Raw genomic sequence first — 19,862 nt, 5'->3', positions numbered from 1 at the left:
CCCCCCTCAGTACAGACACCCCCCAGCAGTGCAGACACCCCCTTAGTACAGACCCCCCAGCATTACAAACCCCCCCTCAGTGCAGGACCCCCCAGCAGCACAGACACCCCCCTAGTGCAGACCACCCCCCTCAGTACAGACACCCCACAGTGCAGACCCCCCCAGCATTACAGACCCCCCCTTAGTGCAGATGCCCCCTTCAGTACAGACCCCCCATCAGTGCAGACCCCCCTCAGTACTACAGACCCCCCTCAGTACAGACACCCCCCAGTGCAGACCCCCCCCTCAGTACAGACCCCCCTATCAGTGCAGACCCCCCTCAGTACAGACACCCCCCAGCAGTGCAGACACCCCCTTAGTACAGACACCCCCTAGTGCAGACCCCCCAGCATTACAGACACCCCCTCAGTGCAGACACCCCAGCAGTATAGACCCCCCCAGTGCAGACCACCCCCCTCAGTACAGACACCCCCCAGCATTACAGACTCCCCCTCACTGCAAACACCCCTCAGTACAGACACCCCCCTTTGTACAGGCACCCCCCTAGTGCAGACCCCCCCAGCATTGCAGACCTCCCTCAGTACAGACACCCCCCAGCAGTGCAGACATCCCCCTTAGTACAGACACTCCCCTAGTGCAGACACCCCCCTTAGTACAGACACCCCCTAGTGCAGACCCCCCAGCATTACAGACTTCCCCTCAGTGCAGATGCCCCCCTTTACATACCTCAACCGCGCTGACATTCTCCACTCTCCAGATACACACAGCGGTGTGTGTCCCTCGAGCACAGGCTCCTCCTCCTCTGTGGATGTAAACAGAGAGGAGGGAAGGCGGCTTCGGTCTGCTCCACTGAGGGACACAGCAGCGCCAGGCACAGTTAATCAGGGCAGCGAGCGGTGCGGCTGCCGCTACCCAAGGGTGTCACCCCTCTGGCGGGTCGCGGGTGTCACCCAGTGCGGCCCGCACCGCTTGCAACTTCACTCACCGGGCCCCACTCGGCTGCGAGCCCCATAGTGCCCGCATGTGTCGCAATGGCAGTAGTTCCGCCACTGCCTCCTCCTATCCTCCAACCACTCCATATAATCCTTAGACAAACCAGACTCAACAGCCTCCCCACACCTGTCCTCCCCTTCACTCCCCTCCCCCCCACTCCCCCTTCCCTTCTCTACCACCAGACCAGCCTCTCCACCATCCACCCCACTCCTCTGCACCCTACGATCCTCAATAGAAACCCTGTAGCGTCGGGGGAGGGGGGTTGGCACCACACCTGATGCACCTGCCTCAGCACCTCTTGCTGCCTCTGCAATTTTAGAAGACACAGACACAGAAGGATTGGACACATTTTGGCAACTGATACCTTACCTACAGAAGACACGGGCACACTAGGTAAACACACAGACTGGGGAGACACAGACACATTAGGTATTGGCACAGACTGGGGAGACACAGACACATTAGGTATTGACACAGACTGGGGCACCACAGACTGGGGAGACACATTAGGTATTGGCACAGACTGGGGCACCACAGACTGGGAAGACACAGACACATTGGGTATTGGCACAGACTGGGGCATCACAGACTGGGGAGACACATTGGGTATTGGCACAGACTCAGATGGACTCACAGGCACCCCAGCTCCTGATCTCTGAGCATCCTCCATGTCCATGCGGAAGAACTCTCTTATGAGCTCAGGATTGTTGTGCATTGCCTCAGGACACTGACTGTAAGTTGTCTCCAGGGAGGTGATTATATTATTTCTGGGTGGAGTTGTCTCCAGGGAGGGAAGGTGATTATATTATTTCTGGGTGGAGTTGTCTCCAGGGAGGGGAGGTGATTATATTATTTCTGGGGGGAGTTGTCTCCAGGGAGGGGAGGTGATCATATTATTTCTGGGTGGAGTGTTCCTCCAGGGAGGTGAAGCGATCATACTGTTCATTTCTGGGTGGAGTTGTCTGTGGGGGAGGTGAAGCGACTGTACTATTTCTGGGTGGAGTTGTCTGCGGGGGAGGTGAAGCGACTGTACTATTTCTGGGTTCAGTGTTCCTCCAGGGAGAGGAAATGATCATTCTATTTCTGGGTGGAGTTGTCTTTGGGGGAGGTGAAGAGACTGTTCTATTTCTGGGTGGAGTTGTCGGTGGGGGAGGTGAAGTGATAATTGTATTTCTAGATGGAGTTGTCTTTGGGGGAGGTGAAGTGATTATTCTATTTCTGGGTAGAGTTGTCTGTGGGGGAGGTGGAGCGATCATTCTATTTCTGGGTGGAGTTGTCTGTGGGGGAGGTGAAGCGATCATTCTATTTCTGGGTGGAGTTGTCTGCGGGGGGGAGGTGAAGCGATTATTCTATTTTTGGGTGGAGTTGTCTGTGGGGGAGGTGAAGCGATTATTTTATTTTTGGGTGGAGTTGTCTGTGGGGGAGGTGAAGCGATCATTCTATTGCTGGGTGGAGTTGTCTGTGGGGGAGGTGAAGCGATCATTCTATTTTTGGGTGGAGTTGTCTGTTGGGGAGGTGAAGCAATCATTCTATTTCTGGGTGGAGTGTTCCTCCAGGGCAGTGAATCGATCATACTATTTCTGGGTGGAGTTGTCTGTTGGGGAGGTGAAGCGATCATTCTATTTTTGAGTGGAGTTGTCTGTGGGGGAGGTGGAGCGATCATTCTATTTCTGGGTGGAGTTGTCTGTGGGGGAGGTGGAGCAATCATTCTATTTCTGGGTGGAGTGTTCCTCCAGGGCAGTGAATCGATCATACTATTTCTGGGTGGAGTGAATCGATCATACTATTTCTGGGTGGAGTGAATCGATCATACTATTTCTGGGTGGAGTGAATCGATCATACTGCACCTGGTGTTTGCTGGGTGTCACGCGGTCAGTCATGGTTTGGTGGGCGATGTTGGCATAGTAGGCATAGGACAGGTCGTAGTCTAGTGGGTAGCCATCCACTCCCATGTGGTGTTTGTGTCCCAGAGACAGCTGGGCAAGACGATCGTCTTCTTGAGCCGAGAGAAGGCTGAACTTCAAAGCCTGGAGAGAGACAGATCAATGTAAACCACATATATTCACCAACCATAACGAAGCACTTGGACAGGTTAGGAGAACCGTCTTCCCCATGAGATCTTCTCATGGACTTTACCTCTGAAATATTGGAACTGGAATATTCGGAATCCACAGAGGGCTGTATACCATCATGGCACTTGTGGCCCTTGTCTATGGCAGTGGGGGAAGGGGGCGAGAGGAGTCAGAAGGGCTGTATACCATCATGGCACTTGTGGCCCTTGTCTATGGCAGTGGGGGAAGGGGGCGAGAGGAATACGAAGGGCAGTATACCATCATGGCACTTGTGGCCCTTGTCTATGGCAGCGGGGGAAGGGGGCGAGAGGAGTCAGAAGGGCTGTATACCATCATGGCACTTGTGGCCCTTGTCTATGGCAGTGGGGGAAGGGGGCGAGAGGAGACAGAAGGGCTGTATACCATCATGGCACTTGTGGCCCTGGTCTATGGCAGTGGGGGAAGGGGGCGAGAGGAGTCAGAAGGGCTGTATACCATCATGGCACTTGTGGCCCTTGTCTATGGCAGTGGGGGAAGGGGGCGAGAGGAATACGAAGGGCAGTATACCATCATGGCACTTGTGGCCCTTGTCTATGGCAGCGGGGGAAGGGGGCGAGAGGAATCAGAAGGGCAGTATACCATCATGGCACTTGTGGCCCTTGTCTATGGCAGTGGGGGAAGGGGGCGAGAGGAATACGAAGGGCAGTATACCATCATGGCACTTGTGGCCCTTGTCTATGGCAGCGGGGGAAGGGGGCAAGAGGAATCAGAAGGGCAGTATACCATCATGGCACTTGTGGCCCTTGTCTATGGCAGCGGGGGAAGGGGGCGAGAGGAGTCAGAAGGGCTGTATACCATCATGGCACTTGTGGCCCTTGTCTATGGCAGTGGGGGAAGGGGGCGAGAGGAATCAGAAGGGCTGTATACCATCATGGCACTTGTGGCCCTTGTCTATGGCAGCGGGGGAAGGGGGCGAGAGGAATACGAAGGGCAGTATACCATCATGGCACTTGTGGCTCTTGTCTATGGCAACGGGGGAAGGGGGCGAGAGGAATCAGAAGGGCTGTATACCATCATGGCACTTGTGGCCCTGGTCTATGGCAGTGGGGGAAGGGGGCGAGAGGAATTAGAAGGGCTGTATACCATCATGGCACTTGTGGCTCTTGTCTATGGCAGTGGGGGAAGGGGGCGAGAGGAGTCAGAAGGGCTGTATACCATCATGGCACTTGTGGCCCTTGTCTATGGCAGTGGGGGAAGGGGGCGAGAGGAATCAGAAGGGCTGTATACCATCATGGCACTTGTGGCCCTTGTCTATGGCAGCGGGGGAAGGGGGCGAGAGGAATACGTAGGGCTGTATACCATCATGGCACTTGTGGCCCTTGTCTATGGCAGCGGGGGAAGGGGGCGAGAGGAGACAGAAGGGCTGTATACCATCATGGCACTTGTGGCCTTTGTCTATGGCAGTGGGGGAAGGGGGCGAGTAAAAAGTAAAAACATAAAAAGCAATGTCCCCTGATGTAAATCACAACGCCCGCCGCACCGCCGGACCTGACACTCGTTGACGACTGGCCGCCGAATGCCTTCTCTGCCCGGTAACAGTTCTTAAATAGGTAAGGGGCGGGGCCACCTAGTGATGTCACCTGGTGGACCCGCCTCTTGTGATGTCCCCGACCCAGCATGCACCTGTTGATGACGTTACAGGTGCTCGGGACCACAAGGTGACGTCACCAGGTGGCTCCTCCCCTTACCTATTTAAGAACTGTCACCCGGCGGAGGAGGCATTCACCAATCAACCTTCGTTGTGGCTTTTTTTTGGGGGGGTCCTGCGGTGCAGCAGGCGTCATGATTGACGTTCGATCTACATCGGGGACGTTGGTTTTTTAGTTTTTTAAATAAAGAACTTGACAAAACTTGTCTAGTGTTTATATTTATTTTTGACAGGTTTTTTTGGTGAATGGGTAGGGGTACAACGTCCCCGATACTCATTCACATAGGGGGGGCCAGGATCTAGGGGCCCCTCCGTTAAAGGGGGTTTCCAGATTTCCGATAAGCCCCCTGTCTGCCAACCCCCACAACCACTGCCCAGGGTTGTCGGGAAGAGACCCTTGTCCCCATTGGGACAAGGTGGTTTGGGGTGGGGGGCTTCCCCATGTTGATGGCATATGGCCTGGTATGGTTCAGGAGAGGGGGGTGGGCATTGACCTGTCAATCTGCATGCTCGGATAAGGGTTTGATATAGATTTTGGGGGGCCCAACGCCAATTTCTTTTTTGCCATAGGGTTCCCCTTAAAATCCATACCAGACCCAAAGGGCCTGGTATGGACTGGGGTGGGAGACCTCATGCCGTTTGTTTCTTTTTTTTTACTTACCAGCATTTTTTTTCCTTTCAGCTGTCAGCAGGTATGCCCACCGACAGCTGATCACTCATTCGTTGTTAAGCATGCGGCGGACGGCTTCCCGGCCCTGCTCCTTAATAACATATTGACTGTGTATTCGGCGAGCGAAAAGCCAGCTGAATGCACAGAAAATTTGGGTGAACTTTTGCTCAGCCTGAACCGTTCGCCCAACGTTAGTTAGAGTTAGGGGTTTAGGGTCAGGGATAGGGTTAGGTGTCGGGTGGGGGGTTATGGCTTAGGGATAGGGTTGGGGTCAAGAAAAGGGTTGGGGTTTAGGGTCAGAGATAGGGTTAGGTGTCGGGTGGGGGGTTATGGGTTAGGGATAGGGTTGGGGTCAGGGATTGGGTGTTGGGGTTAGGAGTTTAGGGTCAGGGATAGGTTTAGGTTTGGGGTCAGGGATTAGGTGTAGGGGTTAGGGTTGGGGTTTAGGGTCAGGGATAGGTTTAGGGTTGGGGTCAGGGATTGGGTGTTGGGGTTAGGGTTGGGGTTTAGGGTCAGGGATAGGGTTAGGTGTCGGGTGGGGGGTTATGGGTTAGGGATAGGGTTGGGGTCAGGAATAGGGTTGGGGTTTAGGGTCAGGGATAGGGTAAGGTGTTGGGTGTTATGGGTTAGGGATAGGGTTGGGGTCAGGGATTGGGTGTTGGGGTTAGGAGTTTAGGGCCAGGGATAGGTTTAGGGTTGGGGTCAGGGATTGGGTGTTGGGGTTAGGGTTGGGGTCAGGGATTGGGTGTTGGGGTTAGGGTTGGGGTTTAGGGTCAGGGATAGGGTTAGGTGTTGGCTGGGGGGTTATGGGTTAGGGATAGGGTTGGGGTCAGGGATTGGGTGTTGGGGTTAGGAGTTTTGGGTCAGGGATTGGTTTAGGGTTGGGGTCAGGGATTGGGTGTTGGGGTTAGGGTTGGGGTCAGGGATTGGGTGTTGGGGTTAGGGTTGGGGTTTAGGGTCAGAGATAGGGTTAGGTGTTGGGTGGGGGATTATGGGTTAGGGATAGGGTTGGGGTCAGGAATAGGGTTGGGGTTTAGGCTCAGGGATGGGGTTAGGTGTTGGGTGTTATGGGTTAGGGATAGGTTTGGGGTCAGGGATTGGGTGTTGGGGTTAGGAGTTTAGGGTCAGGGATAGGTTTAGGGTTGGGGTCAGGGATTGGGTGTTGGGGTTAGGGATGGGGTCAGGGATTGGGTGTTGGGGTTAGGGTTGGGGTCAGGGATTGGGTGTTGGGGTTTAGGGTCAGGGATAGGGTTAGGTGTCGGGTGGGGGGTTACATAGTTACATAGTAGGTGAGGTTGAAAAAAGACACAAGTCCATCAAGTCCAACCTATGTGTGTGATTATGTGTCAGTATTACATTGTATATCCCTGTATATTGCGGTCATTCAGGTGATTATCTAATAGTTTCTTGAAGCTATCAATGCTCCCCGCTGAGACCACCGCCTATGGAAGGGAATTCCACATCCTTGCCGCTCTTACAGTAAAGAACCCTCTACGTAGTTTAAGGTTAAACCTCTTTTCTTCTAATTGTAATGAGTGGCCACGAGTCTTATTAAACTCTCTTCTGCGAAAAAGTTTTATCCCTATTGTGGGGTCACCAGTACAGTATTTATATATTGTGGGGTCACCAGTCCGGTATTTATATATTGTGGGGTCACCAGTCCAGTATTTATATATTGTGGGGTCACCAGTCCGGTATTTGTATATTGTGGGGTCACCAGTACAGTATTTGTAAATTGAAATCATATCCCCTCTCAAGCGTCTCTTCTCCAGAGAGAATAAGTTCAGAGCTCACAACCTTTCCTCATAACTAAGATCCTCCAGACCCTTTATTAGCTTTGTTGCCCTTCTTTGTAGTCGCTCCATTTCCAGTACATCCTTCCTGAGGACTGGTGCCCAGAACTGGACAGCATACTCCAGGTGCGGCCGGACCAGAGTCTTGTAGAGCGGGAGAATTATCGTTTTATCTCTGGAGTTGATCCCGTTTTTTTTGCTCTCCTCCGCTATGTGTCTTTCATGTTCTATCTTAGCCATCCTAATTGCACCCTTACATTTCTTATTGCATTCTTTATAAAGTCTGAATGCTGAGGATGATCCCTCAACCTTGTATTTTTTGAAGGCCTTCTCCTTTGCTTTTATATGCATTTTTAAATTGGAGTTAAGCCATCCAGGACTTTTGTTCGCTCTTATAAAGCGGACTGTTACCTTCACTCTCGATACCTCTGTTTCACCGGCACCGGGTCTAGGGTCCCGTTGAGTTTACCTCTGGACGATATAAGCACCAAAAACTTGGGTATATTTTCCAATGCTTTAATGAACAAGTAATAAAGGAAGTAGCAGGAAAGAGGCAGAAGGAAAGTTGCAGGGAAGCTCAAATACCTTTCCTTAGTATTCTTTAGATCATTCTTTGCAATTGAACACTTGTAGTTGAATGCTCGTGGGATTCAATCTTTGCTCGCCTGGATAGGCCTCTCTCACTTGTCTAGCAGCCAGTACGTAGCACGAACAAAAGTCTCTGCCACAGACTTGTTTGAAATAAACCCGTACGATCCTCTGCCACAGGATGTATTGGTTTGCGATGAATGTCAGACACAGTACTTGAACCTTTAAGCCAACCCGGCAGTACAATGCAGTAAGATTACTTCAGGATACGTCCTCCAACCGAGTCACCAGGCCCCTCTCCAGACCAGCACTCTGCATGATCCTTCCATGACGGGTCCTCCCCTGGGATCTTCTCGGTTGTCCAGCTTCTACACTCAGGATAGACAGCTCAGGACCATTCCTCGGCTGCTGTGGTGGGCCCCAGACAGGCTTCTGGGCCCACCCACGTGCCGCAGCGACGTGGGCCTCCGGAACGGAGGACCATGAGGTGGTACTCTTAACGCAAACCTGTTGGCCAGGAGGGCCAGCAGGTGGCTGAAAACGAACCCCTAAACATGGCGTCTGTCCCATAAACACCCTCTCCCAGAATGCAACTCGGAGGACCACCTCCACCGAGTTATCTCCGGGACAAAGGAGCATCCATACGCTTCAATGTGTTTCCTTTCCAACACCAGCCCATAGTGACAACGACACCCACCGGCACAATGTGGAATCACACGCAACTCAGCCAAGCTGGAACAGAGGCAAATCTAACTTCCTCTAACAAGTAACCCACAAGATTTACCTATCAGCGGTAGATTAAAAATCTACCAGCGCTACACAAGTCTTCCAGATTCAGACTTATTCATATCTGTCATCCAAGTCTTCCATGACCTGGCTTGTTCTTATGAGTCTTTTATGTTTTCCAGGATTTGCCTCGTTTTTATAAAACTTGTTTATTTCTGATAAGTAAAGATCTATTGTATTCCTTGTAATAATCATTATTGTTAAAGTGGAACTCTAGAAGCTTCTTCTTGTGAAGGGCTATAATCTCTGTTGGGTTTCACTTGATGTCTGTGTCCCCGATGAATGGATTCATCCTTTCTATATGTCCTGGTGTCACAGTTGCCACCAGAACAGGAGATGAAAAGTCATCTTCCAATGAGGATCCTGTGCTGGTGACACCTGTAAAGAGGGACTCTCCTCTCAGATCAGGGAGATTTCCAATCACTTCTCATCACTTGGACAGTAAAGAAGAATCTTCCCAATGGGGACATAAATAATAGCAAAAACCCGAAGGAGCTACAACTCTTCTACACTCCATCCAAACCTACAAAACATGTTTGGTTATCGGTCTACCCCTCTATGGTTTTATGATAACGAAATTTAAAGTGAATAAATGTTCCCAGGAAGACCAAAGCTGCAGTAAGAGGACCTGGTGGGGTGAAAAGAGGGGAGGAGCTAGGCAGCAGTGATGGGACTCTTCTTGCACCGTACCTTGTATTGGTCTCTTCGCACTCCCAGGCCAGTTTGAAAGAGCACAGATGCCAGGAAGAGAGCGGGATGGTACCCCAGGCAGCCTGCTTGTAGGAGAAGCGGCATAGACTTCCGGATCAGTGACAGACCATCAGGAGCCAAGACTCTTCTCAGGTACATCCTGTGCAGCGCTCGTCCAAAGAGCTCACCCGTGAAGTTGCTGTGACCTGAATAAAAGATGAAACTTGATAATAAGTTGTGCAAAGTTGCAATCTGTGCAACTTCACTACCACTTACCATACAATCAGATTGTATCTTGCATCAGTCCACCAAACTGATCATTAAAACAGAAGTTCTGATTGGTTGTTGGATAAATTAGACTTTTTATGGCAAAGCTCCACAGAAAAATCCTTCTCTTGGAGCCGACACTACAAGATGCCCACCATGATACTCTATCAGCCCTTGTGCCCCTCTCTGATATAGTTCCATGTTACTGGAGATTGACTTTTCCCAAATTCATGGCTAAGTTCCACTATTTACTATCCCCATCCAACCATGTACCCTTAGGGCCCGTTCACCCCATCCAACCATGTACCCTTAGGGCCCATTCACCCCATCCAACCATGTACCCTTAGGGCACGTTCACCCCATCCAACCATGTACCCTTAGGGCACATTCACCCCATCCAACCATGTACCCTTAGGGCCCGTTCATGCCATCCAACCATGTACCTTTAGAGCCCGTTCACGCCATCCAACCTTGTACCCTTAGGGCCCGTTCACCCCATCTAACCATGTACCCTTAGGGCTTGTTCACCCTATCCAACCATGTACCCTTAGGGCCCGTTCACCCCATCCAACCATGTACCCTTAGGGCCTGTTCACCCCATCCAACCATGTACCCTTAGGGCCTGTTCACCCCATCCAATGATATACCCTTAGGGCCCGTTCACCCCATCCAACCATGTACCCTTAGGGCCCGTTTACCCCATCCAACCATGTACCCTTAGGGCCTGTTTACCCCATCCAATGATATACCCTTAGGGCCCGTTCATCCCCATCCAATGATACACCCTTCAGCCCATTCACCCCATCCAACCATGATGTACCCATAGGGCCTGTTCATCCCATCCAATGATGTACCCTTAGGGCCCATTCACATCATCTAACCATGTACCCTTACGGCCCGTTCACGCCATCCAACCATGTACCCTTAGGGCCCGTTCACGCCATCTAACCATGTACACTCTGGGCCCAATCACACCATCCAACCATGTACCCTTAGGGCCCGTTCACCCCATCCAACCATGTGCCCTTAGGGCCCGTTCACCCCATCCAACCATGTACCCTTAGGGCCCGCTCACCTCATCCAACCATGTGCCATTAGGGTCCGTTCACCCCATCCAATGATGTACCCTTAGGGCACGTTCACCCCATCCAACTATGATGTACCCATAGGGCCTATTCATCCCATCCAATGATGTACCCTTAGGGCCCGTTCACCCCATCCAAGTATATACCCTTCAGCCCGTTCACCCCATCCAACTATGTACCCTTAGGGCCCATTAGCCCCATCTGACCATATACCCTTAGGGCCTGTTCATCCCATCTAATAATGTAACCTGAGGGCCCGTTCACCCAATCCAATAATGTACCCTTAGGGATCGTTCACCCCATCCAATGATGTACCCTTAGGACCCGTTCACCCCATCCAATGATGTACCCTTAGGACCCGTTCACCCCATCCAATGAGGTACCCTTAGGACCCGTTCACCCCATCCAATGAGGTACCCTTAGGACCCATTCACCCCATCCAATGATGTACCCTTTGGACCTGTTCAACCCATCCAATGATGTACTCTTAAGACCCGTTCACCCCATCCAATGATGTACCCTTGGATCCGTTCACCCCATCCAATGATGTACCCTTAGGACCCGTTCACCCCATCCAATGATGTAACCTTAGGACCTGTTCACCCCATCCAATGATGTACGCTTAGGACCCGTTCACCCCATCCAATGATGTACCCTTAGAACCAGTTCACCCAATCCAATGATGTACCCTTAGGACCCGTTCACCCCATCCAATGATGTACCCTTAGGACCCGTTCACCCCATCCAATGAGGTACCCTTAGGGCCCTGTTTACCCCATCCAATGATGTACCCTTAGGACCCATTCACCCCATCCAATGAGGTACCCTTAGGGCCCTGTTCACCCCATCCAATGATGTACCCTTAGGACCCGTTCACCCCATTCAATGAGGTACCCTTAGGGCCCTGTTCACCCCATCCAATGATGTACACTTAGGACCCGTTCACCCCATCCAATGAGGTACCCTTAGGACCCATTCACCCCATCCAATGATGTACCCTTAGAACCCGTTCACCCCTCAATGACGTACCCTTGGGACCCGTTCACCCCATCCAACCATGTACCCTTAGGGCCCGTTCACGCCATCTAACCATGTACACTCTGGGCCCAATCACACCATCCAACCATGTACCCTTAGGGCCCGTTCACCCCATCCAACCATGTGCCCTTAGGGCCCGTTCACCCCATCCAACCATGTACCCTTAGGGCCCGCTCACCTCATCCAACCATGTGCCATTAGGGTCCGTTCACCCCATCCAATGATGTACCCTTAGGGCACGTTCACCCCATCCAACTATGATGTACCCATAGGGCCTATTCATCCCATCCAATGATGTACCCTTAGGGCCCGTTCACCCCATCCAAGTATATACCCTTCAGCCCGTTCACCCCATCCAACTATGTACCCTTAGGGCCCATTAGCCCCATCTGACCATATACCCTTAGGGCCTGTTCATCCCATCTAATAATGTAACCTGAGGGCCCGTTCACCCGATCCAATAATGTACCCTTAGGGATCGTTCACCCCATCCAATGATGTACCCTTAGGACCCGTTCACCCCATCCAATGATGTACCCTTAGGACCCGTTCACCCCATCCAATGAGGTACCCTTAGGACCCGTTCACCCCATCCAATGAGGTACCCTTAGGACCCATTCACCCCATCCAATGATGTACCCTTTGGACCTGTTCAACCCATCCAATGATGTACTCTTAAGACCCGTTCACCCCATCCAATGATGTACCCTTGGATCCGTTCACCCCATCCAATGATGTACCCTTAGGACCCGTTCACCCCATCCAATGATGTAACCTTAGGACCTGTTCACCCCATCCAATGATGTACGCTTAGGACCCGTTCACCCCATCCAATGATGTACCCTTAGAACCAGTTCACCCAATCCAATGATGTACCCTTAGGACCCGTTCACCCCATCCAATGATGTACCCTTAGGACCCGTTCACCCCATCCAATGAGGTACCCTTAGGGCCCTGTTCACCCCATCCAATGATGTACCCTTAGGACCCATTCACCCCATCCAATGAGGTACCCTTAGGGCCCTGTTCACCCCATCCAATGATGTACCCTTAGGACCCGTTCACCCCATTCAATGAGGTACCCTTAGGGCCCTGTTCACCCCATCCAATGATGTACACTTAGGACCCGTTCACCCCATCCAATGAGGTACCCTTAGGACCCATTCACCCCATCCAATGATGTACCCTTAGAACCCGTTCACCCCTCAATGACGTACCCTTGGGACCCGTTCACCCCATCCAATGATGTACCTTAGGACCTGTTCAACCCATCCAATGATGTACTCTTAGGACCCGTTCACCCCATCCAATAATGTACCCTTAGGATCCGTTCACCCCATCCAATGATGTACCCTTAGGACCTGTTCACCCCATCCAATGAGGTACCCTTAGGACCCGTTCACCCCATCCAATGATGTACCCTTAGGATCCGTTCACCCCATCCAATGATGTACCCTTAGGACCTGTTCACCCCATCCAATGAGGTACCCTTAGGACCCATTCACCCCATCCAATGATGTACCCTTGGGACCCGTTCACCCCTCAGTTATGTACCCTTAGGACCCGTTCACCCCTCAATGATGTATCTTTAGGACCCATTCAGCCCATCGTGCTGCATTAACCAGTGTGTTGGCGCAATGCATGGTAACCCGCGTTATACATGCTGTGCAGCGAGGTGCCATGCATTCTGGCTTTGTTATTAGCTAATTCAGAATGACGGCGTAAATGGGCCCTTATTTCATGTCAGAGTTTTACAACCGCTATAAGCTACTGAGGTCTGTAAACAATGGGAATTTTAGCAAAAGCTGTAAGAAAACGGGAAAAGGCGGCATTGAAAATACAAAATTCATCCAGAATATTTCCTATTATGCCGACGACCATAATAAATCCACAGAAATATTCCGCATTACCTGTGGCAGACGTGTAATATTGTGGTCACACGTCGGCGGAAGGCGCACTTACCTCCCTGAGCAGCTCTTTTCCTCAGTAGTTTTGTGATAAGTGCCCTGTGGGGGGGAGGGGGTCCTTCCCACTCTGAACATTGGGGAAAGGTATTTGCCGGCAGGAAGCGAGCCATAAGATCACTATAGGGGTCTTCGCAGTCTCCTGGGAACCATGTGACCGAGAAACAGACAAAGAAACCAATCAGAAGTAAGAAAAACCAAAACAAAGTAACAGGTTGGGGAAGTGGTGGAAATGACATCAGACATATTCACATCAGGAAGTTATTACTGCTCAGAACGATCACAGTGTGGCCCCTGACCTCGTCTTTATTTGCATTTCTCTCCAGAAGGACGGCACCATCTCTGTTCAGACAACTTCCAGGGTCACCATCTACTTCCTGGACTGAGACGCTGGCTCAGAGATGACACAATAATGTAAATCCTGGCGCCTGTGCAGTTCTTGGCTGTTTTCACGAATGTCTGACACAGATCAGACCCTCCTGCAGTCTTTGTGACTTGCTACAAAGTTACAATGTACAGTCTGATCACTGGGGGAGGGGAGGTGGGGGAAATGCCTAAGTTTAGGTGACATCTGATTGGAGCTTAAGCATGAATGGTAAAAGATGGGTCTCTTCTAAAAAAATGATACAATTGCTGAACATTGTGACACGTATGGAATGTGTTCCTAGGGGTAGTCTATGGTGAAGGCCCTGATATGTTCCACATCTATGTGTGGATGGGACCCAACTTCTTCCCCATATTCATGACCATTTGACATGGGGGGGGGGGGGGGGGGGGCACATGAATGTGTCACAGAGGACAGTCTATGGTGAAGTCCCTGATATGTTCCATACATCCACCTGTGGGTCCCAACTTCTTCCCCATATCTGTGACCATTTGACATGGGGGGTCACATGGATGTGTCACAGAGAACAGTCTATGGTAAAGGCCCTCTGGACCATATGACACGGGGGGGTCACATGAATGTGTCACAGAAGACAATCTATGGTGAAGGCCCTCTGGACCATATGAAACAGGGGGGACAGAGGACAGTCTATGGTGAAGGCCCTCTGGACCATATCACATGGGGGGGGTGGGGGAGGCAGAGGATAGTCTATGGTGAAGGCCCTCTGTGACCATATGACAGTGGGTGGAGGTGGGCCGAGGACAACCTATGGTGAAGGCCCTCTGGACCATATGACACTGGGGGGAGGTGAGCCGAGGACAACCTATGGTGAATGCCCTGTGGACCATATGATACTGGGGGGAGGCGGGCCGAGGACAACCTATGGTGAAGGCCCTCTGGACCATATGACACTGGGGTGGCTTCGGACAGTCTATGGTGAAGACCCTCTGGACCATATGACACAAGGGGGGCATCGGACAGTCTATGGTGAAGGCCCTCTGGACCATATCACACGGGGGGGGGGCAGAGGACAGTCTATGGTGAAGGCCCTCTGTGACCATATGACATGGGGGGGTCATATGTATGTGTCACAGAGGACAATCTATGGTGAAGGCCCTCAGGACCATATGACACGGGGGGGGGACATCGGACAGTCTATGGTGAAGGCCCTCTGGACCATATGACACGGAGGGGGGGGGCAGAGGACAGTCTATGGTGAAGGCCCTCTGGACCATATGACAAGGGGGGGGGCATAGGACAGTCTATGGTGAAGACCCTCTGGACCATATGACACGGGGGGCGGAGGGGGCAGAGGACAGTCTATGGTGAAGACCCTCTGGACCATATGTCACGGGGGGGCAGAGGACAATCTACTGTGAAGGCCCTATGGACCATATGACACTGGGGGGGGGAGGCGGGCCGAGGACAATCTATGGTGAAGGCCCTCTGGACCATATGAGACTGGGGGGGGGGGGGCGGGCTGAGGACAACCTATGGTGAAGGCCCGCTGGACCATATGACAGTGGGGGAAGCAAGCCGAGGACAACCTATGGTGAAGGCCCTCTGGATCATATGACACTGGGGGGAGGTGGGCCGAGGACAACCTATGGTGAAGGCCCTCTGGACCATATGACACTGGGGGGAGGCGGACCGAGGACAACCTATGGTGAAGGCCCTCTGCACCAGATGACACTGGGGGGAGGCAGGCCGAGGACAATCTATGGTGAAGGCCCTCTGGACCATATGACAACGGGGGGCTTCGGACAGTCTATGGTGAAGACCCTCTGGACCATATGTCACTGGGAGAGGGGGAGGGCAGAGGACAATCTACTGTGAAGGCCCTCTAGACCATATGACACTGGGGGGGGGGGGTCGAGGACAACCTATGGTGAAGGCCCTCTGGACCATATGACACTGGGGGGAGGCAGGCCGAGGACAACCTATGGTGAAGGCCCTCTGGACCATATGACACTGGGGGGAGGCGGACCGAGGACAACCTATGGTGAAGGCCCTCTGGACGAGATGACACTGGGGGGAGGCAGGCCGAGGACAACCTATGGTGAAGGCCCTCTGCACCATATGACAAGGTGGGGGCATAGGACAGTCTATGGCTAAGAGCCTCTGAACCATATGACACGGGGGGGGGGTAGAGGACAGTCTATGGTGAAGACCCTCTGGACCATATGTCACTGGGAGAGGGGGGGGGGAGCAGAGGACAATCTACTGTGAAGGCCCTCTGGACCATATGACAGTGGGGGAAGCAAGCCGAGGACAACCTATAGTGAAGGCCCTCTGGATCATATGACACTGGGGGAGGTGGGCCGAGGACAACCTATGGTGAAGGCCCTCTGGACAATATGACACTGGGGGGAGGTGGGCCGAGAACAACCTATGGTGAAGGCCCTCTGGACCATATGACACTGGGGGGAGGCGGACCGAGGACAACCTATGGTGAAGGCCCTCTGGACCAGATGACACTGGGGGGAGGCAGGCCGAGGACAACCTATGGTGAAGGCCCTCTGGACCATATGACAAGGGGGGGCATAGGACAGTCTATGGTGAAGACCCTCTGGACCATATGACATGGGGGGGGAAGGGGGCAGAGGACAGTCTATGGTGAAGACCCTCTGGACCATATGTCACTGGGAGAGGGGGGGGCAGAGGACAATCTACTGTGAAGGCCCTCTGGACCATATGACACTGGGGGGAGGCGGGCCGAGGACAATCTATGGTGAAGGCCCTCTGAACCATATGACAGTGGGGGAAGCAAGCCGAGGACAACCTATGGTGAAGGCCCTCTAGGATCATATGACACTGGGGGAGGTGGGCCGAGGACAACCTATGGTGAAGGCCCTCTGGACAATATGACACTGGTGGGAGATGGGCCGGGACAACCTATGGTGAAGGCCCTCTGGACCATATGACACTGGGGGGGGGGCCGAGGACAACCTATGGTGAAGGCCCTCTGGACCAGATGACACTGGGGGGAGGCAGGCCGAGGACAACCTATGGTGAAGGCCCTCTGGACCATATGACAGGGGGGGGGCATAGGACAGTCTATGGTGAAGACCCTCTGGACCATATGTCACTGGTAGAGGGGGGGGCAGAGGACAATCTACTGTGAAGGCCCTCTGGACCATATGACAGTGGGGGAAGCAAGCCGAGGACAACCTATGGTGAAGGCCCTCTGGATCATATGACACTGGGGGAGGTGGGCCGAGGACAACCTATGGTGAAGGCCCTCTGGACCATATGACACTGGGGGAAGGTGGGCTGAGGACAACCTATGCTGAAGGCCCTCTGGACCATATGACAAGGGGGGGGCATAGGACAGTCTATGGTGAAGACCCTCTGGACCATATGACACGGGGGGGAGGGGGCAGAGCACAGTCTATGGTGAAGACCCTCTGGACGATATGTCACTGGGAGAGGGGGGGGCAGAGGACAATCTACTGTGAAGGCCCTCTGGACCATATGACAGTGGGGGAAGCAAGCCGAGGACAACCTATGGTGAAGGCCCTCTGGACCATATGACAAGGGGGGGGCATAGGACAGTCTATGGTGAAGACCCTCTGGACCATATGACACTGGAGGGAGGCGGGCCGAGGACAATCTATGGTGAAGGCCCTCTGGACCATATGAGACTGGGGGGGGGGGGGGGCGGGCTGAGGACAACCTATGGTGAAGGCCCTCTGGACCATATGACAGTGGGGAAGCAAGCCGAGGACAACCTATGGTGAAGGCCCTCTGGACCATATGACACTGGGGGGGGAGGAGGGCCGAGGACAACCTATGGTGAAGGCTCTCTGGACCATATGACATTGGGTGGAGGTGGGCCGAAGACAACCTATGGTGAAGGCCCTCTGGACCATATGACACTGGGGGGGAGGTGGGCCGAGGACAACCTATGGTGAAGGCTCTGACAACTTCCATACATCTGGATGCCAGAAATACTGAAATTTCCATACTTGTTTCTTGTTCTGCGGCAGAGAAGTGCTGGAAACGCAGCGCACACTCATCCTGGAAGGAGGTACACTTCAGATACCACTGCGACAGCTCCACGCGTTCAATCATCTGAGGGGGCGGGGCCTGAGTAAAGGAAGAGACATGGGAAGTGTTCACTATGACATTCTGATATCTCCTCCAAGCAGCACAAGTGTCCCCATTGGAAGATTTTTCTTCTATTCTTCTACTGGTGACAACTGTTACATGTTGGATTGCTCAGCACTTCCTGTCTTCAGCAATAATGGTCACCCAATCAGACAGAGGTTCATCTTCCCTATTGGGGATCCAGAGAGCAATAAATAGCTGTCAGGGGATCTAATCCCTCATCACTCCATCCAACACTAAGAAGAAGTTTTTGTTGTAGATATAGACCAGTGGTCTCCAAACTGCGGCCCTGGGGCCGGATGTGGCCCTTTGCTTGCCTTTATCCTGCTCTTGAGGGGCCCATCCCGTGTCCATCCATAACTGACACTAATGATGGGGCACAATTCCTCCCACTGACACCAAGGATGGGTGCTATTCCTCCCACTGATAACAATAGGGCACTATTCCTTCCACTAAAACCAATGATGGGGCATTTTCTACTCCCATATTTTACCCAGGCCAGCTTTTATCACTGGATCCTGGATGTGGCGCCCCCCTGTGTAGAGGTGAGGGAGCACATGGCTCTCTCCTCCTCCTCCCTGCAGCTATGTGTACTATTGCAGACAAAGCTCCCCAGTATGTATTACCCCCCAGTACCGATCTTACCCCTTCCCCAGTGCAACTTCCCCCCCCCAGTATGTATTACCCCCCCCAGTACCCATCTTACCCCTTCCCCAATACAACTTCCCCCCAGTATGTATTACCCCCCAGTAGAGATCTCACCCCTTGCCCCAGTGCAGTTCCCCCAGTATGTATTACCCCCCAGTACTGATCTTATTCCTTCCTCCAGTACAACTCCCCCCCCAGTATGTATTTCCCCCCCAGTACCGATCTTACACCTTCCCCAGTACAGCTTCCCCCAGATTACCCCCAGTACAGATCTCACCCCTTGCCCCAGTACAGTTCCCCCAGTATGTATTACCCCCCCAGTACCGATCTAACCCCTTCCTCTGGTATAACTTCCCACCCAGTATGTATTACCCCCCAGTACCGATCTTACCCCTTCCTCCGGTACAGCTCCCCCCAGAATGTATTACCCCCCAGTACCAATCTTACCCCTTCCTCCGGTACAGCTCCTCCAGTATGTATTACCCCCCAGTACCGATCTTACCCCTTCCTCCGGTATAACTTCCCCCCCAGTATGTATTACCCCCCAGTACAGATCTCACCCCTTCCTCCGGTATAACTTCCCCCCCAGTATGTATTACCCCCCCAGTACCGATCTTACCCCTTCTCCGGTATAACTCCCCCCCAGTATGTATTACCCCCCCAGTACCGATCTTACCCCTTCCTCCGGTATAACTTCCCCCCCCAGTATGTATTACCCCCCCAGTACCGATCTTACCCCTTCCTCCGGTATAACTTCCCCCCAGTATGTATTACCCCCCCCAGTACCGATCTTACCCCTTCCTCCGGTATAACTTCCCCCCCAGTATGTATTACCCCCCCCAGTACCGATCTTACCCCTTCCTCCGGTATAACTTCCCCCCCAGTATGTATTACCCCCAGTACCGATCTTACCCCTTCCTCCGGTACAGCTCCCCCCAGAATGTATTACCCCCCAGTACCGATCTTACCCCTTCCCAGTACAGCTCCCCCCAGATTACCCCCCAGTACAGATCTCACCCCTTGTCCCAGTGCAGTTCCCCCAGTATGTATTACCCCCCAGTACCAATCTTACTCCTTCCTCCGGTA

At 52.7% G+C, this 19,862-nt stretch overlaps 1 protein-coding gene across 3 annotated transcripts in view; it reads right to left on the bottom strand.

Annotated features, from left to right (window-relative positions):
* LOC141126634 (protein sel-1 homolog 3-like) overlaps positions 1 to 19,862 on the bottom strand; it is a 173,811-nt gene that overhangs the window by 67,824 nt on the left and 86,125 nt on the right. For all 3 annotated transcript variants that reach the window (XM_073612556.1, XM_073612558.1, XM_073612557.1), the window contains exons 9-12: positions 17,987 to 18,107; positions 13,632 to 13,775; positions 9,280 to 9,485; positions 2,841 to 3,020 (exon numbers count right to left, since the gene is read on the bottom strand). In XM_073612556.1, the coding sequence (XP_073468657.1) occupies positions 2,841 to 3,020; positions 9,280 to 9,485; positions 13,632 to 13,775; positions 17,987 to 18,107 (651 nt within the window). The remainder of the gene's footprint in view (positions 1 to 2,840; positions 3,021 to 9,279; positions 9,486 to 13,631; positions 13,776 to 17,986; positions 18,108 to 19,862) is intronic.

The sequence above is a fragment of the Aquarana catesbeiana genome, linkage group LG02, assembly GCF_042186555.1.
Source record: "Aquarana catesbeiana isolate 2022-GZ linkage group LG02, ASM4218655v1, whole genome shotgun sequence".
Classification (NCBI taxonomy): domain Eukaryota; kingdom Metazoa; phylum Chordata; class Amphibia; order Anura; family Ranidae; genus Aquarana; species Aquarana catesbeiana.
This window is presented reverse-complemented; position numbering and strand designations above follow the sequence as displayed.